Genomic DNA, 26,449 nt, shown 5'->3' with positions numbered 1-26,449 from the left:
GTGCTGGAGATCAGAGTTGAGAGTGTGATACTGGAAAAGCACAGCAGGTCGGGCAGCCTCTGAGGAGCAGAAGAATCAACGTTTCGAGCATAAGTCCTTCAGGAATGAAGAATGCCTGAAACGTCGATTCTCCTGCTCCTTGGATGCTGCCTGAACCTGCTGTGCTTTTCCAGCAACACAGTCTTGACCTCCACTGGGTCCCAATTAAGCAGCACCTTGGTTTAAAAATTCTTATCATTAGTCTAGAACTCTTCCTTGACCTTACCTCTCCTGCAGCTCCACAAAACTCTGAGCTCTGTGTTCCTCCAGGTCTACATTTTAGAACTCTCAATAGTAATTGTTCCATCAGTAGTGACTGTGTCTACAGTTCCCAAGACCTTAAGGTCTGGAATTCAAATTTTCACATCTCTGCCTTGTTTCAAGATATCTTGTATAAACCTATATTTTTCTGACCAAGCTTTTTGCTCATCTGTCTTAATATCGCTTTAGGTGATATGGTGTCAAATTTTGCCTTATAATGTACCTGCGATTTGCCATGTTGCGTTTTGTTGCATTTAGGACAATATAGAAATACAATATTGCTCTTGAAATGGCAAACCATTACATTCAAGACATAGGTTAATGAATAAAAGATAGGAATGCGTAATGTTGTGACTACAGAATCTTCAGGAATATCTTCCCACCTAACCTTGGAGCAGCATGAAGGAAGGTACACAAGTCTAAGAATCCAAGAAGAGAGGAGCAGGGAGGATGAATGTGGAAACTTTTGCACGAGCGCATGCTGTGTTCTGTGATTTAAAGGCCTTCAAAGCGTGGACAGCCACGAAGGGAAGATATGCCCACACGGTGGAGATAGAGTGCCAGGTGAATGAGGCGATAGGTTAAGGGAATAGGGTGGCAAATTGGTGTAATGGGTGTAAAGTAGCAGTTGGGTGAAGGGAATTTGGGGCATCAAGTGAAGGTTGGGTAATGGTGGATCTGGTTTGTATTGATGAAGAGGTGACAGGTTGGTGGGGTGGGGGTTGGGGAAGAAGGAGAGAAGTGCGAAGTTGGGTCTGAGTGAGTGAGGAGATCTCAGCTTAGAAGTTGGGGAGGAATTGCACTCACTTACAGGAATGTCAAGGCTTGGAGAGGGTGTGGTTGTGGTGGCAGGGTGGTCTCAGATTCCAACTCATTAGGGGATGTTTTTAAGATTTAACAAGTTGGGCAATTAGTATCGGATAGTTTAACTTTGCAGGCAATTCCTGCAGAGTCAACTGTATCAGGACGTCTGTATTGTACAGATGTGCAACTCAAGACTATCCTGCTGCAATGATTACTGGATTTGAATTTGAATTTGAATTTGAATTGAATTGAATTTATTGTCACGTGTACCGAGGCACAGTTAAAAGTTTGTCTTAGGAGCAAAACAGGCAGATCACAGAGTTAAGTAACATAGATAGTAAATAATAGGTAACCAGCAGCAAAAACAAAAACACAGGTACAAGCGAATGTTAAGAGTTTGCGAGTCCATTCAGTATTATAACAACAGTAGGGTAGAAACTGTTACGAAACCAGCTGGTGCATGTGTTCGGGCTTCTGTACCTTCTCCCCGATGGTAGAGGTTGTAGAAAAACATTGGGATGGAACTTTAAGAATGCTGGCGGCCTTTCCTTGACAGCGGACCTGGTAGATGGAATCTATAGATGGGAGGTTGACCTTTGTGATTGTCCGGGCTGAGATCACCATTCTCTGTAACCGTCTCTGATCTTGAATGGTACAGTTGCCATCCCAGCTAGTGGTACATCCAGACAGAATGCTCTTGATGGCACACCTATAAAAGTTGCCAAGGGTATTCGCCATTATGCCAAATTTCCTCAGCTGCCTGAGGAAGAAGAGACGTTGTTGGGCCTTTGTAACCAGTGCATCCAAATGAAGAGTCCAAGAAAGCTTGCTGTGGATGACCACTCCGAGGAGCTTGACACTCTCCACTCATTCCACCTCTGTGCTGTTAATGTGTAGGAGGGCATGAGTAACATTACCTTCCTACTGGGGGATCTGGGCCTTAGAGTATAGCATTAGGAAGGGTGAGATAGTCCTTGAGAGAGCACCTACCAGAATAACTCTCGCAATGAGTGACATCACTTACAAGGTTAGGTTAGAGAAACTGCTGCTCTCCTTAGAGCAAAAGAGAATGAGGGCAGATCAAATAGAAGTGTAGAATATTACAGCAGGTTTAGTTAAAGGAAAAGTTGCTCCCATTAGTTGTTGATACAAAACAAGGGATCAGACATTTACAATTTGGGGTAAGAAATACAGAGAGAGACATAAGGAAGAGCTTTTTTTTATGCAGCGAGTGATAGTAACCTGGAACTTACTGCCTATGTGAACAGTGGAAGTGGAAATATTTGGAAGGAAGTTGTATAGAGCTTGACAGAAATGAACTTGCTTGTTATGGAGATAGTTCAAGCATTAACACTAACAGGATCAGTCAATCGAGAGTTGGTATTGACTCCAAATAGCCTCCTATGCTGCCATAATAACTTCTCAACCCTATTTAAATATATTGCATGTTTATCTTAAAATAAATTAATTGTATTTTCAATTTATTTACCAGTGCAAATAATCTATGCTTACTCTGTTTTGGTTTGGTTTAGGTCCCTCCCTTAAATTCTAATATTAAGCTTTGCAGCAGCAGACAATAGAGGATTAGTTGCTTATAACTCAAAATCTCTCCTTCTGTGGTTTTTTTCCCTGTTAGATTTGCACGGACTGTTCTTTTGGTATCATGTATTGCTGCAATAAACAAAATTTTAAAACTGCACACATTATTTGAGACTTTTTTTTAGATATGAAGACTATAATACAGACATACATCAACACATATTTAAAAAAAGTTATTTATTACGCTAAATCTTTGTTTCTTACCTCACCCCACTGGCAGAAGAGTTTTGCTGCTTTCCACTGTAATTTCTGATTACGCTTATTTCCAACCACAGGTGATCTTCCTCGGGATAAACCCTTTTTAGCGATATTAACGTGATGTCCCTTCATCCATTCTGGCCAGTTTCCACGATTGCAACGGTGTACAAACCGGGCACACTCCAGGAATAGTGCTGCCCTTGCTACCACGGGTGCTTCCTAGAACATATTTGAGTTTGAGCTTGATTTACTGTTGTCACATGTACCGAGATACAGTGAAAAGTGTTGTCTTGCATGCTACCTGGTTCTACAAAAGTATTTACAAAAGTGTTCAAAGGAAGATGTGCAAGCCAAAAACCTTAATGAAATCAGTAAAATACCTTCAACCCTTCAACTGAATTACTAAGCAGATATTAAGAAAATGTCTGCCATGGCTTGCCATGCCCTATGGGGAAAAGCAATGGTGCTTTGAAAATATGTTTCACTTATTACCTTTTCACTGGCACTTACAAAGAACTCTAGCGGCCAATACAACACTACTGTCAACTTATCAGGTTACATAGGAGAAAGTGAGGAGGACTGCAGTTGCTGGAGACCAGAGTTGAAAAATGTGGTGCTGGAAAAACACAGCAGGCCAGGCAGCATCTGAGGAGCAGGAGAATCGACATTTCGGGCATCAGCCCTTCTTCAGGAATGAGGCTGGTGTGCCAAGCGGGCTGAGATAAAAGGTAGGGGGGAGGGAATTTGGGGAGGTGCACTGGGAATATGATAGATGGAAGGAGGTGAGGGTGAGGGTGATAGGCCGGAGAGGGGGTGGGGGCAGAGAGGTCGGGAAGAAGATTGCAGGTCAAGAGGGCGGTGCTCAATCCGGGGGTTGAGACTGAGATAAGGTGGGGGGAGGGGAAATGAGGAAGCTAGAGAAATCTATATTCATCCCGTGTGGTTGGAGGGTTCCTAGCCGGAAGATGAGGCGCTCTTCCTCCAGGCATCGTGTGGTCAGGGTCTGGCGATGGAGGAGGCCTAGGACCTGCATGTACTTGGTGGAGTGGGAAGGGGAGTTCAAGTGTTCAGCCACGGGGCAGTTGGGTTGGTTGGTGTGGGTGTCCCAGAGGTGTTCCCTGAAACGTTCTGCAAGTAGGCGGCCTGTCTCCCTAATGTAGAGGAGACCACATTGGGTGCAGCGGATAAGTAAATGATGTGTGTGGAGGTCCCGTCGCAAATTCACTAGCACCAACCAACACAACCGCCCCGTGGCAGAACACTTTAACTCCCCCTCCCACTCTGCCAAGGACATGCAGGTCCTTGGCCTTCTCCATCGCCAGAACCTGACCACACGATGCCTGGAGGAAGAGCACCTCATCTTCCGCCTAGGAACCCTCCAACCACACAGGATGAATGCAGATTTCTCCAGCTTCCTCATTTTCCCTCCACCCACCTTATCTCAGTCCCAACCCCTGGATTCAGCACCACCCTCTTGACCTGCAATCTTCTTCCTGACCTCTCCGCCTCCGCCCCCACCCCCTCTCAGGCCTATCACCCTCATCTCCTTCCACCTATCGTATTCCCAGCGCCCCTCCTCCAAAGTCCCTTCCCCCTACCTTTTATCTCAGCCCGCTTGGCACACCAGCCTCATTCCTGAAGAAGGGCTTATGCCCGAAACGTCAATTCTCCTGCTCCTCGGATGCTGCCTGGCCTGCTGTGTTTTTCCAGCACCACATTTTTCAACTCTTATCAGGTTACATGTTCAGATTTTTAATGCATCAAATTGATCACGACTGCAAAGATCTTTGGACAACCAGATTGCTTTCTGAAGTACACATCGGTAATAAATAAAATTTGGAAATGCAATCCACAAATAGGTCAAGACATCTGAATGTGTCAAAACCTACAAAATAAGTAATTGAATTATTTCCATTTTGAGGAACTTATAATGTTAAAAATTGCATTTTAAAAGACCACTCAAATTATAGTCAACATTCAAAATTTCTCACGTATCATGAATTTCCTTTTCAGTTTATAGTTATGGGCATTCAATAGACCAAATTGAATATTTCTAGACCCCCTTTTTCAATGAGCTAAGCAGCAAAATGTTGATTGCGTCATCATCTACTTGCCAGTTTCAGACGGAAGTGTAAATGAGATAGGAACAGGAAGTTGCAAATGAACAAAAACAGATTAAGTCTGCGGGGACAAGGTGTTCAACATTTGGAAGTGGAAGGTCATCCAATTTGGGTCAGAAAAACAAAGATTGGGATAGCTTCTTGATGAGAAACTGAGAATTGAGGAGAAGCAGGGGGAGTTTAGTGTTTGTGAAGCTTAACACAAATTACCTGCCAGAATGAAGTGTCACAGGTTCAGGTGGTAGCTACCTCGAAGGGTTTATAGAAACAGGCTCACTCAGCTAGACACAAGAAAAAGAGACAATGCAGGTGCAAGCTACACCACTTCACAGAGTTTGTGCCTAAGCTGTGTATCCATCTGCATGAAGATCTGCAGCCAAAATCAATCCAAACGCATTCACAGCCAGGAGTATTGAAGCTCACCACAGCTCTTCACATCTTCATGACCGGCTCGAAGGCTCCGCTGCCAACATGTGAGCGAGTGGGTGGTCAGAGGGGGCCCACTGCATCTTTAGGTTAGATTATTTACAGTGTGGAAACAGGCTCTTCGGCCCAACAAGTCCACACCGACCCATCGAAGCGCAACACACCCAAACCCATTCCCCTACATTTATCCCTTCACCTAACACTACGGGAAATTTAGCATGGCCAATTCACCTAACCTGCACATTTTTGGACTGTGGGAGGAAACCGGAGCACCCGGAAGAAACCCACGCAGACATGGGGAGAATGTGCAAACTCCACACAGTCAGTCGCCTGAGGCGGGAATTGAACCCGGGTCTCTGGCGCTGTGAGGCAGCAGTGCTAGCCACTGCTCTTATGACATTGACATAAGCTGGCGAGGGAGACAGGGTTGGCCTCTTGCAGTGTGCTTTCCAGAGGCGCTGGGTGTGATTGACTGCACACACGTTGCAATAAGGACTGTCATGCAGTGTGGAGACCAGATGTAATCTAAAAGGGCATAATAATACGGCTGCCTAGCAACCATCATGCCTGCGCTTGTTACCTTGGTAAATGTCATGACTCATTTATTTATCATGAATCAAGGCTACCATGAATATTCACACAAACTCCACAGGCGGATACTCAGGCATAAAGGGCATTCTTTAAAGAAGTGGCTACTCGCAGCCTGTGGCAGCTGAAAGCAAACACCCAGAGATCATATAATGAAAGGCACCTTCATATGATTTCTCTGTGAGTAGGCCCAGACCCAGTAGGCTTGGACACAAACTTTCTGATGTGGTGTTGCCTGCTCCTGTTTCTTTTTCTCATGTCTAGGTGAGTGAGCCTGTTTCTATAGTCCTTCGAGGTAGCTACCACCTGAACATGTGATACTTCATTCTGACAGGCACTTGGTGTTGCTATTCAGACATCTTAACCTTTTACGTGGGGGTCTGCAATATGGACCACATAGGGTATGCTGCATGCTGTACAGCGTTACGACACTGAGCCAGTGGAGTGGGAGGAAGAAGTGGTTTGGGTTCTCGAAAAAAGGAGCCACATGAACACAGGAAGGGTCTGAGAGACAAAGCACACGGCACAAGGCTTAGGATTCCCTGCAAGATGCCATTATGGTCTGATTATCGAACACCACTCAACAAGATGCCTGTCTTGGAAGAGTGCGAGCATTGACCAGGAAGAGAAATGAAGGGTTCTGTGATAGTGATGTCACAGCATTGTATCTGTTTGATTGCCTGTGACCCATAACTAAGGTTTACTGGACACTGTGCTCAGTTTCTACAAAGAAAATGACAACCTCTGATCAACTAATACTTACATCATCTTGTATACATTTTTATATTTTTATTTTTTAGATTTCTCTTTATTTTATTCATGTATAATCTAGTGCTGGATAATACCTAATGTATAGTAACATTACTGTGGCACAATTATTGTTCTAGCCAACATGGTGTCTTCCATTATTGACAATGTCATGCAGCTGACTTGCTGCCTCAGCAAAGGTGGGGGCAGGCTGTTCACTGACCTGACCACATGGGTCAGTCAGGATTGTGTCAACTGTGAGCAACTGCAACACCTTCACCTCTGCAATGACACCTGCTCTTGCTTGGTCCCAGGTATCAAATTGTGCTCCTGGGCAAAGACTGAAGAATCAAAGGAATCTGAAATTCCCTCAAAGGAACACAAAATGTACCCTGGCCAACATCTCTGTGTTGGGCTTGCTGCAGTGCTCCAATGAAGCTCAGCATAAGCTGGAAGAATAGCGCCTCATTTCCCTCTTGGGAACACTATAGCCCTCTAGACTTGACATCAAATTCAACACTTTTAGGTCTTCAGCAATTTTCCCCATGCTTTAACCCATCCCCATCACCAGGCCTTATCATCACATGGGCCGCTACCACAAACAACCCACTGTCAATGACTAATAGTCCCATTATACATTCCCCCAGACTGACCTTTAATCACTCCTTTGTCTATCCAACTGTTCTTCTCTCTCGTTACGCTCTATCTTCACTTATCATTTACTCCTGCCCTCTTCTGTATAAAGACTATCTTTTTCCTAGCTACCATCAGTTCTGAAGGAGGGACACTGGACCTAAAACGTTAACTCTGCTTTCTTTCCCCTAATGCAGCCAGACCTGCTGAGCTTTTCCAGCAATTTCTGTTTTTGTTTCAGATTTCCAGTATCCGGAGTTCAATTTTTTTTTGTTGCGTATGAAATTCCCTCAAAATGCCTGGATCCTTCACCCTCCTGTACAGATTGTTCAGCCCTGCAGGTGGTGTCCTGATAGCTGGGTCAGGTGGACTGCAGGAACACAGCTAACATCCCCGACAGCCACCGAACTGACAGAAGTTGTAACCAAAGCAAACAAGGTGCAATTCCTTTAAAGTTGCAATTATGTTTCTGAAAAGTGAAACTTCAATGGTCATTTCTTTAAGTCAATCGGGTCTTCCCATGCCAATCAATGTAAAAATTTGTAGTTAGATATTTCCTGTCAGAAAAATAAACATCGTACAATGCAAGTTGAATGATTGTATATGGCTCAGTGGCTAGCACTGCTACCTCTCAGTGCCAGGGACCCGGGTTTGATTCAAGCCTTGGACAACTATCTGTGTGGAGTTTGCACATTCTCCCCGTGTCTGTGTGGGTTTCCTCCAAGTGCTGTGGTTTCCTCCCAAAGTCCAAAGATGTGCAGGTCAGGTGAACTGGCCATGCTAAATTGCCCATGCTGTTCAGGGATGAGTAGATTAGTTGCATTAGTCAGAGGTAAATGTAGAGTAATAGGGTAGGAGATTGGGTCTGGGTGGCTTACTCTTCAGTGGGCTTGTTGGGTGTAATGGCCTGTTTCTATACTGTAGGGATTCTATGATTCCACACATTAATTCATTCAATAACTTTTTTAAAATAATCGATTTAAACATGTCAACAAAATCAGCTAACTCTTTCCATATACATCTTGCTCACTGAGTCTACCACAGGCCATGTTAATCCTCTCTCTCTCTTGCCAACCCTATCTCACTTGCTACTTCCTTGCTCATCTTTCCCATTTACCATTTCATTACCTGACTCTCCTGCTCACCAATTCTTACCTGACTGCCTTACCCATCGCTTCCTTGAGTCTCCTGCTTGCTGTTTCCTCTCATTGCAGTGAACAAGAGCACAGGAGCAGAGCAACAAGATGGAAGAAGTGAGCAATAGGAGCTGCAAATGAAAGAGTCAGGTCGGGAAGAGACAAGTGAAAGAGTCAGGGAGGTAAGCGGAGAATGACAGGGAAACAGAGAACAGGTGGGTCGGAGAGTGTAAGTGAGTCTTAGTGAGTATGAAACAGACTCAATGAGCGTGAGAGGCCGATCCAATGTAACACGAGTTGTATCAGATATACTTTGGGGTAAAAACAATGACTGCAGATGCTGGAAACCAGATTCTGGATCAGTGGTGCTGGAAGAGCACAGCAGTTCAGGCAGCATCCGAAAAGCTTCGAAATCGACGTTTCGGGCAAAAGCCCTTCATCAGGAATAAAGGCAGAGAGCCTGAAGCGTGGAGAGATAAGTTAGAGGAGGGTGGGGGTGGGGATAGAGTAGCATAGGGTACAATAGGTCAGTGGGGGAGGAGATGAAGGCGACGGGCCAGGGAGGTGAGGGCGGAGTGGATAGGCGGAAAAGGAGCTGGGCAGGTCGGACAAGTCCGGACAAGTCAAGGGGACAGTGTTGAGCTGGAGGTTAGAAACTAGGATGAGGTGGGGGAAGGGGAAATGAGGAAGCTGTTGAAGTCCACATTGATGCCCTGGGGTTGAAGTGTTCTGAGGCGGAAGATGAGGCGTTCTTCTTCCATGCATCTGGTGGTGAGGGAGCGGCGGTGGAGGAGGTCCAGCACCTCCATATCCTCGGCAGAGTGGGAGGGGGAGTTGAAATGTTGGGCCACAGGGCGGTTTGAGTGATTGGTGCGGGTGTCTCGGAGATGTTCCCTAAAGCGCTCTGCTAGGAGGCACCCAGTCTCCCCAATGTAGAGGAGACCGCATCGGGAGCAACGGATACAATAAATGATATTAGTGGATTTGCAGATAAAACTTTGATGGATGTGGAAGGCTCCTTTTCCACCCATCCACTCCACCCTCCACTCCCTGACCCACCACCCCCATCTCCCCTCCACCGACCCACTGCACTCCAGGTAAAAACAATGACTGCAGATGCTGGAAACCAGATTCTGGATCAGTGGTGCTGGAAGAGCACAGCAGTTCAGGCAGCATCCGAAAAGCTTCGAAATCTACTTTGTCAGTCCTGTCACAAAACAGTAATGTGAAATGCCTGATGCTATTACACCTGTGACACTACAGCTGAATAAGATAACCGAATATGGGAGCTTATTATACTTAGCTACACTAATATTTGGCAAAGAATAAATCACACTGTCTTATTATTGTACAAAACTCCAGTCAGACTCAATTTCAATTCAAAAATGTGGGTGATTTAGAAACTTTGGAAAATTTGCCAAGCGGGCCTATGAGGAGGAACTCCCTACTGAAAGTTCTATTCAGAGCCAACCACCATAGATTCATACCATGCAGAAAATTCCTTCAGCCCACTAAGTCTCCAACAATACAATTACCACCATCCTGAGTTGGAACTATGTCATTCTTTCAATATCACTAGGTCAAAGGTCTGAACTCCCTTCCAAACAGTAATGTTTGTTTCTCTAAATATCAAGGGCTGTAATTTCAGGAAAGCACTACCTTCTTCAGAACAATTATTAATAGAGAATAGATTCATGTCTAGCCAGAAGCACTCAAATCCCATATATGAATAAAAATTTGATTATTCAGAAAGAGTTAAATGACTAGTTCTTTCCCTTTTGTAAATGCGTGGACTTCTGAGTGTTTTGATGGAGGATAGAGGATTTTTAAGAGTCGCATTGTGTTTCCTGTATTCCCTGAAGAAGCCATTTCAAATAAAAAATTGGGGAAAAATTAGATCAGTGCCGAGATAACTAATGGAATGGCTACATCATATGTAAATCTAAGATCTAAAGTGGTGATCTCATTGACCTATATTGAATTTCATCTGTCACCATTTTGGTCATTGATTTAATTCATCAATGTTCCTTTGTGATGTTCTGCACCAATCCACAGAGCTCACATCCAGTGGCATGACAAACACTTTTGTTAAGATTCATACGTGAAATCTTTGTGCATACCTTTTGTGTGCCCATAAAGATAAGTTGCATAAACACTCCCTTCTCTCCTACATTAGTTACCACCTAAAATTTAATTAAATTAGATTTGGTAACCTTTACAAATCCACGCTGAATTGGAAAGCTCACATTCTACAAACAAACATGTCAATTCGGTCAAAATAGTCTCCTGGACTAATTTTAATTGGAGCAGACTTTCCCCTAATTTTGTTTCCCTGACTGTCTCCCCAAGGGGATGGTAAGACAGATGGTGAGCAGGTGGACATGTATGCTGGCCAGAATGGATAATCTAATCATGAAACTCCATGTACTGTCATTCTGTAGGGCAGGCTTGTTCATCCACCTGGTCTTTTATTGTTTGTAAGAACTCTACAGCTCACAAGATTTAATGAGATCATAAAGTGAAATTATAAAACCAAAATACACTCACAATTATGATTTTGACATAAAGATCATTTGACCTAGCAGATCCACATTGGTGTTTATGCTTTGCGAAAGCCTTGTTTTGCCTTACAGTGTATCCCTTCATTCCTTTCTTCCTCATATATTTATTTAACTTTCTCCTAAATGCAGCATTGGTATACCTCAATTGTTTCTTGTGCTAGCTAGTTCCAAATTCTAACCACTTTTTGATTATGAACAAGTTTTTTTAAAAAATCACTCACATTTAACAGTGAAAACTTTCTAACTTTAACTTTTTAAAAATTCATTCATGGGATGAGGAAGTCACATTTATTGCCCTACCCAAGTTGCCCAAAGGGCAGTTAAGAGTCAACCACATTGCTGTGGGTCTGGAGTCACATTTAGGCCAGAGCAGATAAGGAAGGCCCTGGAAGGCCATTAGTGAATTAGATGGATTTTTCCAACAATCGACAATGGATTCATTGTCATCATTTGACTCTTAATTGCAGATTTTTGTTGAGCTCAAACTCCACCATGTGCTGTGATGGGATGGGATTTGAACCCAGGTCCCCAGAACATGACCTGGGCCTCTGGATCAACAGTCCTCAGCGACAATACCACTTGGTCATCACCTCCCCTTCAAGAAATAATCTGCATTACCAGATTGCTTAACACAGAAACTGATAAACAAATTACAAAGCTTTTCATTACCAGGTCAAGAGCTGCAGCAAGGATGGAGGCATCAGGAATTGTGCCAGGTTCACAGCAGTTTAAAAGGAACTGGAACCGTTTCATTCCCTGTCTAATCGCTCCAAGATTCACAATATTTTTGTTTTTACTTCCTTCTTGACTGGCTGCAAGGTGTTCTTCAAAGCTACGACAGCCTGCAAAAGTATAAAATAAAGCTCAAAGTTTGTGAGAATATTTATAGCTTGGATGCTCGTTGTTGTGGTTCTGTTCGCCGAGCTGGGAATTTGTGTTGCAGACGTTTCGTCCCCTGTATAGGTGACATCCTTAGTGCTTGGGAGCCTCCTGTGAAGCGCTTCTGTGATGTTTCCTCCGGCATTTATAGTGGTTTGAATCTGCCGCTTCCGGTTGTCAGTTCCAGCTGTCCGCTGCAGTGGCCGGTATATTGGGTCCAGGTCGATGTGCTTATTGATTGAATCTGTGGATGAGTGCCATGCTTCTAGGAATTCCGTGGTTGTTCTCTGTTTGGCTTGTCCTATAATAGTAGTGTTGTCCCAGTCGAATTCATGTTGCTTGTCATCTGCATGTGTGGCTACTAAGGATAGCTGGGCGTGTCGTTTCGTGGCTAGTTGGTGTTCATGGATGCAGATCGTTAGCTGTCTTCCTGTTTGTCCTATATAGTGTTTTGTGCAGTCCTTGCATGGGATTTTGTACACTACGTTGGTTTTGCTCATGCTGGGTATCGGGTCCTTCGTTCTGGTGAGTTGTTGTCTGAGAGTGGCTGTTGGTTTGTGTGCTGTTATGAGTCCTAGTGGTCGCAGTAGTCTGGCTGTCAGTTCGGAAATGCTCTTGATGTATGGTAGTATGGATGTATGGACAAGCCAAACAGAGACAGCCAGGGAATTCCTAGAGACATGGCACTCATCCACAGATTCAAATCAATAAGCACATCGACCTGGACCCAATATACCGACCACTGTAACAGACAGCTGGAACTGACAAACGGAAGCGGCAGATTCAAACCACTATAAATGCCGGAGGAAACATCACAGAAGCGCTTCACAGGAGGCTCCCATGCACTGAGAATGTCACCTAGATAGGGGACGAAACGTCTAAAATAAAGCATCAAATTTCATAATTAAAACACAAACATATCTTTATGTACAGTGGTAAAGCTTAAAACAAAAGTTAAATTTAAAGTTAAGTGCTAATATGGAAACTTGGCAACTCTTAATGTGGAGGTGCCAGTGTTGGATTGGGGTGGACAAAGTCAGAAGTCACATGATACCAGGTTATAGTCCAACAGGTTTATTTGAAATCACGTGCTTTCAGAGCACTGCCCCTTCATCAGGTGACTCTAGGTGAAGTGGAGGGAAGAACACAGGCACAGAATTATAGGTGTAGTGATCATTGCAAGATTATTCCTGGTAATTGGGAGTTTCAAAAGATAGTACAACTGGTGCGAGTAGAATGTCGACAGACTGAATAACAGGTCTTTGCAGGTGATCAAAACTGCCAGACGGTATCAGTAAAGTGTCAACAGCTGAACAGCAAGTGAAGAGATGATCTATCATTCAATTAATTAAGGCAGAGAGATAATTACAAAAAAATCAAAAATAAGATGGTGCTGGAGATAAACCAAATGGTTGAAATAACATGATGGGTATAAGCGTTGCATGACAAGGGTCTAAATGAGTAATAAGTAATCCAAAACTGTACAAACTAATTAAGGTAGAGAGATCATAACACATTTATCAAGATGATGGTGTCAAAATAGGGCATTATGGAAGATGTTACAAACACAGAACACTATGGTGGGGTTACATGTAGCACAACATGAAACCAAGATCACAGTTCAGGTTGTCTTCATGGGTACAGAACTTGGCTATCAGTTTCTGCTCAGCGATTAAGCGTTGTATATCTTGAAGGCCGCCTTGTAGGATGCTTACCTGAAGATCAGAGGCTGAACGTCCTTGACCACTGAAGCCCTCCCTGACTGGCAGGGAATACACCTGCCTGGCAATTGCTGTGCAGTGTCCATTTATCCGTTGCCTTAGAGTATGCATGATATACCATGCCTTGGGATACCCTTGCCTGCAGCGTAAGAGGTAGACAACATTGGCCGAGTCACGAATACCTACCGTGTACGTGGTTGGTGGTGTTCCCCACATGTGATGGTAGTATCTTGGGTTCATGTCTTGCTACATGTAAACCCATCACACTGTTCTGCATCTGTAAAATCTTCCTTACTGTCTTGTTTTGACATCATCACCTGGATAACTTGTTACAATCTCTCTACCTTCATTAGTTTGCACAGTTTGGATTACCTGTTACTTTGGTTAGCCCTTGTCAAGCAACTCTTCTACCTATCATATTATTTCAGACATTTGGTCTGTCTCCAACATCTTAGTTTTGATGTTTTGTAATTATCTCTCCGTCTTAATTAATTGGATTGTAGGTCAGCCCTTCACTTGCTATTTAGCTGTTGACATATTACTCATACTATCTGACAGCTTTGATTACCTGCAAAGCCTTGTTATTCAGCAATTGACATCCCACTCACACCATTTGTGCTAGCTTTTGACAATCTTAATAACCTAGAATTGTCTTGCAATGATCTCTCTCTTATAAATTCTGTGCCTGTACTCTTCCCTCCACTTCATCTGACAAAGGAGCAGCACTCCAAAAGCTTGTGATTTCAAATAAACCTGTTAGACTGTGACCTGGGGTCATGTAACTTCTGACTTTGATGATTCTTAGACCAATAACAGACACAGGACTATAGACAGAGAAACCTTGATTATCTGAAGGACACGGGCAGGAAGCATTTTGTTTGGTTAATCGAAAGCTGGATAATCGAAGTTCCTCTGTACTTTGCTTTCTGCCATGAGAGTAGTAATTTGACAAATTTTTGTTGACTCATCATAGCATCCAATTTTGATCAATCAACCTACAATGGAACCAGTAACATCAGGGATTGTGATGATAGCATGTGACGATACTATGACTTTAAGAGGTGCATTTTGTCTTTTTTTTTTGTGAAGGGAGGTTGAGATAGAAGTGACGAGTGGGCTGTTCCAGGCCAAAAAACGTAAGCATCTTGTGAGGCCTTGGTGTTTAAAAACAAAGATTGGAACAATAAAAATAGCATGAAAGGGTGAGGTCAAACTCCCACAGAACCAGGATTTTAATTTAACTTTCAGTAGCTGTTGAGGATTTGGAAGCTGCTTTATATCTCTCCCTGCTACAGCAAAACACTTGTGGTCTCTCTTTCTCACAGGGTGTTCTCTTGATATATATTCCTCCTGGACTGGAGAATTGCAAGTGAGACAATCTATTTTTCTGAATTTGTCATTGACAAGGGTGTGCTAATGGGATATTACTATATTGGAACAGTTGCTAGTTAACTAATCTATTATTCTGTTAATTTTTCCAAAACAGTTTAAGTTAGACCAATTCTACTTTCTTTTGTTTGTATTTTCAGAATAAATAAGCCTGGCAGTTCGACCAATCAAGTTCTATTGGAACGCAACACCTTACACTTCCCTTTAGAAATATAAGAAACAGTTGGGGTCTAGGTTATCTTCTTAATATATGTTTGAGGTGTTTTGGTCTGGTGCATAACAAGCATGACAATTTGGCTTTGAGGTAATGATCAGTTATGATCTGAACGACAGGTCAGGATTGAGGGGCAGAATGGCAGATTCCCTTCTCCTATGTTCCTATCACAGTAGCAATGAGTGCTGGGTAATCACACATCATAATCCTTCTGCCCATTTTTGGAGCCTGTGCAATCATGTTGTCTTTAATTCTTCTGTGAATTTGAACATTTCCTGTGGATTCTAGAAGGAACGTTATTCAGTGTTTGTTGATAACCAATGTCTTCCCACATCTACTGGGACTTTTCTCATCTGTTATAAAAATCTGTTCAAAAACAAGGCATTGGTGAGACCATACCTGGAGTATTGTGCACAGTTTTGGTCCCCTTATTTGAGGAAAGATATAGTAGCATTGGAGGTAGTTCAGAGGAGGTTCGCTAGATTGATCCCAGAGATGAGGGGCTTTTTGTATGAAGGGATATTGAACAGTTTAGACCTTTACTCTCTGGCATTTAGAAGAATGGGGAGAGATCCAATTGAGGTATTAAAGATGATAAAAGATGTGGATAAAATAGTGTGGAGCGGGTGCTAGGATGAGAGGTCATAGTCTTGGGATAAGGGTCAGAAAATTTAAAACAGAGTTGGGGAGAAACTATTTCTTCCAAAGGGTTGTGAATCTGTGGAATCTGCTACTCTAAAGTGCAGTTGATGCTGGGACAGTGAGTAAATTTAAGGAGGCGATAGATCGATGTTTAATTGGTAATGGGTTGAAGGGTTATGGAGAGAAGGCAGGAAAATGAGGGCGAGGAGCATATCAACCATGATTGAATGGCAGAGCAGACATGATGGGCTGAATGGCCTATTTCCACTCCTATATGTTATGAACTTACGAACATTGGCTAACATTTTAGTCAGTCATGTCCAGGTGTAGCTGTATGACACAAGACCATGAATACCATTCTCAATGATAGAACCATTAAATACATTTTCTCCAATGAAGTTAGAATCTTGCTATCAAACAATGTTAATAAGTAAAATCTAATGAGGAATAGGTTTACTTCTAATTAACAATTTTAATATAATTTATTATGGAATAATTAATATTCATTAATTTACAATTTCCAAGTTTTGTACACTCATTGGAATTTATTTTTACATTTAGAACCAAGTCAACATTACTATCCATACAAAAACGCTCTTCCTCAAGACTTTCCCTTAATTGCTTCCCCTAAACATTAAGTCTGTGCTCCTGGTCCTTGTGATATCGGCTGATGTGAAAACAAAATAAACAGAGCATACAGACTAGCACTGAATCTCAGTTAGGAAAGGTTTTGGACACAAAATCTGAGGATAGGGTACATCTTCACTTAGAACGACACAGTTTAATCAAAGCTGAAACATCAGAACATTCCTGATGAAGGTCTTATGCTCAAAACATCAACTCTCCTGCGCTCGGATGCTGCCTGACCTGCTGTGCTTTTCCAGTGCCACACTTTTTGACTCGGATTTTCCAGCATCTACAATCCTCACTTTCTCACAGTTTAATTAGATTTTAGATTAGATTAGATGTTTTTTAGATTACATTACATTACAGTGTGGAAACAGGCCCTTCGGCCCAAGAAGTCCACACCGACCCGCCGAAGCACAACCCACCCATACCCCTACATTTACCCCTTACCTAATACTATGGGCAATTTAGCATGGCCAATTCACCTTACCTGCACATCTTTGGACTGTGGGAGGAAACCGGAGCACCCGGAGGTAACCCACGCAGACACAGGGAGAACATGCAAACTCCACACAGTCAGTCGCCTGAGGCGGGAATTGAACCCGGGTCTCTGGCGCTGTGAGGCAGCAGCGCTAACCACTGTGCCACTGTGCCACCCACAATCAAAGATAATTATTTGTTCAGGGAAAGTTGTGGCTGACTAAAATGATTAAACCTTTTCAGGAGGTGACAATGAAGGCAATACATTTGATATAGTCGATATGGTTTTGGAAAGGCTTTTGATAAAGCCCATGGAGCAGTGTAGGCATATGTAAAACACCATGGGATCCAAGAAAAAGGGACAAGTTGAGTTCAGAATTAGCTGAGGCGGAGGAAACAAATTTTAATGGTCAAAGGGTACTTTAGTGACTAGAATTGGGGTTCAGCTAGGTTCAGAATTGGGTACATTGCTTTTTGTGGTACATATCAATGATTTCGACTTGAATCTAAATGGTATGATAAAAAGGTTGGTTGAGAATTGGGGTGGCGCAGTGGTTAGCACTGCGGCCTCACAGCACCAGGGACTCGGGTGTGATTCCCGTCTCAGGCGACTGTCTGTGTGGAGTTTGCACATTCTCCCCGTGTTTGCGTGGGTTTTTTTTGGGTGCTCCAGTTTCCTCCCTTACCAAAGATGTGCAGGTTACGTGGACTGGCCATGCTAAATTGCCCATAGTGTCCAGGGATGTGCAAGCTGACCAGATTAGCTATATAGAGTATGGGGATAGGGTGGAACGCTCTTTGGAGGGTCGGTGTTGACTGGATGGGCCGAATAGGTTGCTTCCACACTGTAGGGATTCTTTGAGAATTATGTGGATGGTAACGAAGGAGGAAACCATACTCTACAGGAAGTTATCAATGGACAAGTAAGCTGTGGGAAACAATGGAAAATGGATTTCTCTCTGGACGAGTGTGAGGTAATGTACCCAGGGAAGGCTGACAAAGAAAACAAAACGTATGATAAGTGATGGAATACTGAGAATCGTTGAGGAACAGAGAAGCATTGGGGTTGAAACCCATTAATCCCTGAAGGGGATTGGATAGCCTGTCCTTATTAACTGAGTTGAGAAGTGTAAGAGAGGGAGGATATTCTGGAACTATATAAAACAAGCATCAGGTCATGTCTGGAGCAGCACGTACAGTCAATGCATCATAGGAAAGATATGATTGCAGTCAAGAGGGTACAGTTGAAATTGGCGAAGATATTATCTAGTCTGAATAATTTTAGTAAATAGGAAAGATTTGATACTTAGGGCTGCTTTCTAACTAGTGTAAATAAGATTATGAAAGTTCTAGAGAGAGTGAATTGGAAGATCCTAGTAGTAGATTGAAAGGGTCTCCTTGTGTGCCTTACATTTTTATGATTTATATGATGAATTAGTAACAGGCAATGAGTGCTAGTATCACTGTCAATGAATGAAAGCAAAGGCTTCAAGGTAAAGGAGCAGCTGTTACAATATTAACTCCTGATGAACCTTGTTTTATATTTTCACTCAGTCTGAAAAACAGCCATTTGCTGTTACTATCTACCTTCTGTTCCTTAGCTTACCTTTAATCCATGGTGTCACTGCAACCTCATGGTTTTCATCTTACAAACACATCTATATTATGGTACTTCATCTAAAGCCAGTTGAAAGTCTGTGTACACATGAACTGCATTATACACATTGACTCTTTCTGTCTTTTTTGCAGGCTACTCAAGTACAATTTGCCAGAAAAGTTCATGTTGTCGTTCATTTATTTGCCTGTACATTCAGAAACGCCAAATGATTTTGTATCAAGGTTTTCTCACCACCAAAATTTGCAAACTTCCATTGGTATATCATCACCTCCATATCCAAGGAGGATTAAAATATGGTGGCTAGAGGCTCTGCAACTCTCAATAACCTATGATTTGGAGATGCCGGTGTTGGACCACCTGATGAAGGAGCAGCGCTCCGAAAACTAGTGTGCTTCCAATTAAACCTGTTGGACTAAAACCTGGTGTTGTGTGATTTTTAGCTCAATAACCTAGGATGCATCCCATCTGCACTGAATGTTTTTACTTTGTGGATTACCAACCTTGTCGACACAGATAATGTGCATAAACCTCACTGGGAATGATATTGAAATGGGGAAAGGAACTCCAAATGAAGTGAACTTGGTCTGTTTAATATTTACTGGAACTTCATGTTGGTATGAAAAGGCTGATATGAAAACACTCTTGGCCTGCACAAATCGGCATTCTGACTTGCCACTGGAAGGAGTGGAATAAAGTAATATGTTACATTTCGAGCATGTTACAGGTTGGAGAGAACTGTTAGTTATTGTGGCAGAATGGCCAAGATAAAATCATTACACATCGTGCACAATAATTTACCTAACCTAAATCATGGTTATACTTCATGTATCATTCAAAAGTAATAACAAAAACCTACAGCAGCAAAAGGGTTAAAGATTGGACTATACGATCTGAGTTTTCTGTTTGAAAAATCAATTTGTTACCCTGTTATTAAACCCACTCTTCAACTCCCACATCCCAGTTGCAATTTGTGAGAATGCCAAAAGAAATGGCAACTGACTCATAACCTTATGTATCATGCTGCTTATGCTGGTGATTTTCTCCTACTCAGTTCATATATATTTTTAGATATATATTTTTACTTTCCAAGCAAATATAATAAGCTTCCCTATGAAGGCAACTTTGAAGATGACATGCCGGTCACTACTATGACTGACGCGTGCCAAGAAGAAAAAGGAAAGCATGAAGCAAAACATATCTTAATTATGGTATTAATTTTCAACTGGGTTGAAAATTAGTTATCTGCTTTTTTTTTGCCCATTTGCACTTATTGCCCATCAAGCCAGTTAACAATCAACCACATTTGCAGTGGGCCTGGAGTCACATGCAGGTCAGACCAGGTGGTTTCATTCCCTAAATGACATCAGTGAACCAGATAGTTTCTTTCCTGATAATTGGCAATGGGTTCATGGTCTTCATTAAACTCTTATTTCCAGATATTTATTGAATTCAAATTCCACCATCTGCCATAGTGAGATTCAAACCCAGGTCCCCAGAGTGTTATCTGAGTTAACAGTTCAGTGATAATTCCACTAGGCTATCACCTCCCCAGTGACAATGAGTTGTAACCAAGGAGGAAGAGATAAAGATCCCTAAATTGTGAAAAAAAACCCAATATAAACCAAAAACTGAATTACACAAACAAGGTCAAACACAATTTTGGGATGAGGTGCTATGGTAAATACCATCTTTTTCTTCTGCGTGATGAAGCTTAGATGGATTCCTTCGCCCAGAGCGCCATTTACCAAGACGCTTGAAGAAGTTCTCCTCTTCATCTCGTCCATCCTCCAAGCCCTCAGCTTCTGAGAGCTTAACTGCACTGTTAAACTTAACCTGGGGACAGTTACATTATAAAGCAATTAGTACATATTTGTTTCCTTAGTAAACCAACAGGAGTCAATTTTTAACATCTATAACAGAAATACATCCATAATCCTGTTTGCTCACAGGACTTTACTCTCCATCAGATAAATACATGCGAGTCCCATCCTCATGACATCTACAGAAACAAATTACATTTTGGAATGGCATATTAAAGGGGCAAATATTTAAAGCAAGATACATTGAAATAACTTACATTTATATAGCATCTTGAAGCCTTAGGACGCTCTTAAGCATTTCAGATCCAATTAAGTATTTTTGGAATATCATCAATTGTTGTAGCATAGAAAAGTGTTTACACATGGCAAGGTACTAAAATGAGCAATGCTACCATGATTGGATACTCTATTCTTTGAGAGAGAAATAGTGGAACAATTCTCCTGGTCTTTTCCAAAAAGCATTTTTACATCCACCCAAGAGAGAAAACAAGGGGTCAGTTTAGCAACTCTTCTGCATAAACATTCTTCTGACAATGCAGTACTCCCTCTGTACTCTTTAGATTATATGTTGAAATCTCTGAAATGGAAATTGAATCAGATTGTTCTGATTTAGAGACCAAAGCGATGCCAGAGACAAAGCTAATACCTGATATTGAAATAAAAGGGTCATTAATTCTAATAAAGGTAATAATGGAACAGAAATGTGAGTGGCAAGACTTCTGCTCGACATTTATGCACGTGCATTTTTAGCTCAACTTCCAATTCTGCCAATTTACATATTTAAAGACTTCCTAGTCATAATCTGGGTGGGGTCTAGGATTTGACATTGCAGTTATTTAAAGGTCTGCATTGTGTTTTGAAGTGGGGATGAACCCAGAGTCTATCCTTGCACCTTGTTCTCTGATTCAGCAACTCTCATTGCAATTCTGCTCCAGAGGAAAGTGTTTGTCCAGATCTTTGGTTAAGTGGAAGCTTCAATGCTGCAAACCAACCATCTCGAATTAGTTCCTTCATCCACGTCCAGAGTCCAGAGTGCATTTCTTGTAGATGTTGGCAGATAGCCAGAGCAGGAATCTGTGATAATCTGTTCCTCTCCAAAGCCCAAACATTTGACATCAAGTATAAGAATACATATTACTGAGTGGTTGGACTGACTTAGCACAAGCCAAACATCGAATAGGGACCTTCCTAACCAGTGTGTCTCAGCATTCAGTGTATTTACGTTGGAACCAAAGAGCTAGTTAAACTCAAACCATTTTAATTTACATTCAAAATGAACAAAGGGGATACAAGTTTAAACCAATTGTTTTAGTTTTATTTAATAGCTTTCTGTGGTGATATGGCAAATTTGAGAAAGATGTCATACATAACCAAGGTAATTATACTCCATGTACAGAATATACAGTGGAGCATTTGGTTGCATTTTGCATCCGAAATTCTTTAATTGCCAAATCTCTCACAATGCCCACTTTAGTCAACCATTACTGTTGCATTGAATAATAACCACCATGGGCTAAGTTACAAAATTCTAGAGCGTTCAGAAAACAACACAAGTTAAATCGATTCCAATCATACAGATATCTCCTCCTTTGTTGGACAACTCAATCCTGGTTACGCCATAAGTTCTGCTATTAATATGCACAACTGACAAGCTCATAAATCACAGCAAGTGAAAAATGTTTATAACTTGAAAAGATCATGATAACTCCATTATGATAAGGCTATTCATCTGACAGAACACTATGACATGTGTTTCAGTGAATTTCAATTTATCTTAAGCTGGCAGCCCACGTTTAAAGGCAATATCATTTAATTTAAATTTACTCATTATTTTTATAATACTGCAACAATAAACTGAGAAATATCTTTTTATATATGTATTCCAAAGCCATCCGTCAACTTGGATATTTTAACAAAAGCAAAACTGCAAGCACATTCTGTTATTGGTTTATGATAGTATGAAATTAACTTCTAAGTATTCCATGGGAAATATTTAAGACATCAGTTGATATGAAATACAAATGTATGTTCCTGGATAAGCAATAATTGTAGAGCACATTGTTATGTGGTAAAGTACTATAGAAAGGCAAGCTCTTTATCTTCCTGGCATGCATTAGGTATAAAGGTCAATTAAAACAACATTGGCTTCATTAGAAGTAAAAACAAAAGAGTCTGCACCTTTGAACTCTGCCGTATAAATGACAATCTGTCTACAGAGCTTATGTCCAGGAGGTCTTCAACACCATCAGTTAACCCTGACAACGAAGAACGTTTCAGCCAGTTTCCTATAATGACAAATAGTATTCACCATAAAAGCAAAATACTATGCTTGCTAGAGATCTGAAATTAAAGGAGAAAACAGAAAGTGCTAGAGAAACTTAGTAGCTCTGGTAGCATCTGTGGAGAGAAAAATAGAATTAACACTTTGAGTCTGTTGCGACTCTTCTCCAGTTAGTGTTATATCCGACTCAAAATGTTAACCTTCTCTCTTTCCACAGATGTTGTCAGACCTGTGGAGTTTCTCCAGCATTTCCTGTCATTTCATTATTCCCAAAGGTCATTTCTAAACTTGGAGCCATTGAGTCTTTTCTCTTAACCTTACAGATCCAGGCAATACCATAAATTAGAATCCGTGACAGATGAACTCTCAAGACTATCCATTAAATTCCTGCCAGTAAGTGTCCAGTTTTGTTAGCAGCTGCCAATTTTTTAGATGGGGCAGCTGATGGTCACAAACATTTCTTAGCATAGAAATCTGAAATCTGAAATAATAAAAGAAACCAAAAAGTGCCGGAGAAACTCAATAGCCAGCAAACAGTGGCCCGATGTGTGAACAGGGGCAGCGGCCTGGTGTTAGAATGGAGGCAGTGGCCCGGTGTGGGAATGGAAGCAGAGGCCCTGTGCGGGAACGGGGGCAGGGGCCCTGGTGTGGGAATGAGAGCAGGGGCCCTGTGTGGGAATGGGGGCAGCGGCCCAGGTGTGGCAACGGGGTCAAGGGCCCTGGTGTGGGAATAGGAGCAGGGGTCCGGTGTGAGAACGGGGGCAGGGGCCCTGTGTGGAAATGGGGGCTGGGGCCCTGTGTGGAAACGGGGGCAGGGGCGCAGGTGTGGGAACGGGGACGGGGCCAGGTGTGGGAACAGGGACAGGGGCCAGTGTGGGAATGGGAGCAGGGGCCTAGTGTGGGGACACAGACAGTGGACTGGTGTGAGAATGGGGGCAGGGCCCAGTGTGGGAATGGGGGCAGGGGCCCGGAATGGGAATAGGGGCAGGGGCCCCAGTGTGGGAACGGGGGCTGGGGTCTGGATTGGGAACAGGGGCAGGGGCCCAGTGTGGGAACAGGGGCAGGGGTCCAGTGTGGGAACAGGGCTAGTGGCCTGGTGTGGGATCAAGGGCAGCAGCCTGGTGTGGGAACAGGGGCAGGATCCCGTTGTGGGAACGGGGACAGGGTCCCAGTGTGAGAATTGGGGTAGGGGCCCTGTGTGGGAATATGGGCAGCAGCCTAGTGTGGGAACGGGGGTGGGGGCCCAGGTGTGGGAGTGGGCGACAAGTGCCACGGTGTTGGAACAGGGGTAGGGACCCTGTGTGGAAATGGGGGCAGGGGCCCTGGTGTGGAAACAGGGGCAGGGGCCCAGGTGTGGGAATGGGGGGCAGGGGCCCAGTGTGGGAATGGGGGGGCAGGGGCCAGGTGTGGGAACAGGGGCAGGGGCCAGGTGTGGGAACAGGGGCAGGGGCCAGGTGTGGGAATGGGCGCAGGAGCCCAGTGTGAGAACACAGACAGTGGACTGGTGTGGGAATGGGGGCAGGAGCCCACTGTGGGAATGGGGGCAGGGGCCAGGTGTGGGAATAGGGGCAAAGGCCCCAGTGTGGGAACAGGGGCACAGCCTGGGAACAGGGGCAGTGGACCAGTGTGGGAACAGGGGCACGGTGTTGGATCATGGGCCCGGTGTGGGAACAGGTGCAGGGGCCCGGTGTGGGAACAGGGGCAGGCGGCCAGTGTGGGAACGGGGGCAGGGGCCAGTGTGGGAATGGGAGCAGGGGCCTAGTGTGGGGACACAGACAGTGGACTGGTGTGAGAATGGGGGCAGGGGCCCAGTGTGGGAATGGGGGCAGGGGCCCGGAATGGGAACAGGGGCAGGGGCGCGGTGTGGGAACAGGGGCAAGGGACCAGTGACAGGGGCTCGGTGTGGGAACGGGTGCAGGGGCCCGGTGTAGGAACGGGGACAGGGGCCCAGTGTGTAGGAACGGGGGCAGGGGACCAGTGTGGGAAAGGGGGAAGGGGTCCAGTGTGGGAATGGGGACAGTGGTCGGTGTGGGAATGGGGGCAGGGGCCCAGGTGTGGGAATGGGAGCAGAGACCTAGTGCGGTAAGACAGGCAGTGGACTGGTGTGGGAATGGGGGCAGGGGCCCAGTTTGTGAATGGGGGCAGGGGACTGGTGTGTGAATAGGGCCAGGGTCCTGGTGTGGAAACAGGGGCAGGGGCCCAAGTGTGAGAACAGGGGCAGGGGCCCAGTGTGGGATTGGGGTCAGGGGCCGCTGTAGGAACGGGGGCAGGGGCCCAGTGTTGAAACAGGGGCAGGGGTCAGGTGTTGAACAGGGGCAAGGGCCCGGTGTGGGAACAGGGGCAAGAGACGAGAGTGGGGCCCAGTGACAGGTGCCCAGTGTGAGAACGGTAACAGGGGCCCGGTGTGGGAACAGGCGCAGGGGCCCAGTGTGGGAACAGGGGCAGGGGACCAGTGTGGGAACAGGGGCAGGGGCCCGGTGTGGGAACGGGGACAGGGGCCCGGTGTGGGAACGGGGACAGGGGCCCGGTGTGGGAACGGGGACAGGGGCCCGGTGTGGGAACGGGGACAGGGGCCCGGTGTGGGAACGGGGTCAGGGGCCCGGTGTGGGAACGGGGTCAGGGGCCCGGTGTGGGAAGGGGGCAGGGGCCTCTTGTGGGAACAGGGACAGGGGCCATGTGTGCGAACGGGGGCAGGGGCCCAGTGTGGGAACAGGGGCAGGGGCCCAGTGTGGGAACAGGGGCAGGGGCCCAGTGTGGGAACAGGGGCAGGGGCCCAGTGTGGGAACAGGGGCAGGGGCCCAATGTGGGAACAGGGGCAGGGGCCCAATGTGGGAACAGGGCTAGTGGCCTGGTGTGGGATCAAGGGCAGCAGCCTGGTGTGGGAAAAGGGGCAGGGTCCCGTTGTGGGAACGGGGACAGGGTCCCAGTGTGAGAACGGGGGCAGGGGCCAGGTATGGAACAGGGGCAGGGGCCCGGTGTGGGAACAGGGGCAAGAGACGCAAGTGAGAACAGGGGCAGGGGCCCAGTGACAGGGCCCAGTGTGTGAACGGGAACAGGGGCCCGGTGTGGGAATGGGGACAGGAGCCTGGTGTGGGAGCGGGGACAAGGGCCCGGTGTGGGAACGGGGGCAGGGGCCAAGTGTGGGAACAGGGGCAGGGGCCCAGTGTGGGAACAGAGGCAGGGGCCCAGTGTGGGAACAGAGGCAGGGGCCCAGTGTGGGATTGGGGGCAGGGGCCGCTGTGGGAACGGGGGCAGGGGCCTGGTGTGGGAACTGGGCAGGGGCCCGGTGTGGGAACAGGGGCAGGGGCCCGGTGTGGGAACGGGGTCAGGGGCCCGGTGTGGGAACGGGGACAGGGGCCCGGTGTGGGAACGGGGACAGGGGCCCGGTGTGGGAACGGGGTCAGGGGCCCGATGTGGGAACGGGGTCAGGGGCCCGGTGTGGGAACGGGGTCAGGGGCCCGGTGTGGGAAGGGGGCAGGGGCCTCTTGTGGGAACAGGGACAGGGGCCATGTGTGCGAACGGGGGCAGGGGCCCAGTGTGGGAACAGGGGCAGGGGCCCAGTGTGGGAACAGGGGCAGGGGCCCAGTGTGGGAACAGGGGCAGGGGCCCAATGTGGGAACAGGGGCAGGGGCCCAATGTGGGAACAGGGCTAGTGGCCTGGTGTGG

The 26,449-nt window shown here is 45.0% G+C and overlaps 1 protein-coding gene across 7 annotated transcripts in view; it reads right to left on the bottom strand.

Annotated features, from left to right (window-relative positions):
• Positions 1 to 26,449, bottom strand: part of unc80 (unc-80 homolog (C. elegans)) — a 338,459-nt gene that overhangs the window by 131,170 nt on the left and 180,840 nt on the right. For all 7 annotated transcript variants that reach the window (XM_087988742.1, XM_087988738.1, XM_087988739.1 and 4 more), the window contains 4 exons: positions 22,681 to 22,787; positions 20,368 to 20,515; positions 11,782 to 11,954; positions 2,908 to 3,120 (listed from right to left, as the gene is read on the bottom strand). In XM_087988742.1, the coding sequence (XP_087844868.1) occupies positions 2,908 to 3,120; positions 11,782 to 11,954; positions 20,368 to 20,515; positions 22,681 to 22,787 (641 nt within the window). The remainder of the gene's footprint in view (positions 1 to 2,907; positions 3,121 to 11,781; positions 11,955 to 20,367; positions 20,516 to 22,680; positions 22,788 to 26,449) is intronic.

Source organism: Chiloscyllium plagiosum, unplaced genomic scaffold (genome assembly GCF_037043375.1).
Source record: "Chiloscyllium plagiosum isolate Xiang-an unplaced genomic scaffold, Cpla_swu_hap1 HiC_scaffold_7, whole genome shotgun sequence".
NCBI classification, from domain to species: Eukaryota; Metazoa; Chordata; class Chondrichthyes; order Orectolobiformes; family Hemiscylliidae; genus Chiloscyllium; species Chiloscyllium plagiosum.
Note: the sequence above shows the minus strand (reverse complement) of the source record. Positions and strands in the feature narration are given on the sequence as shown.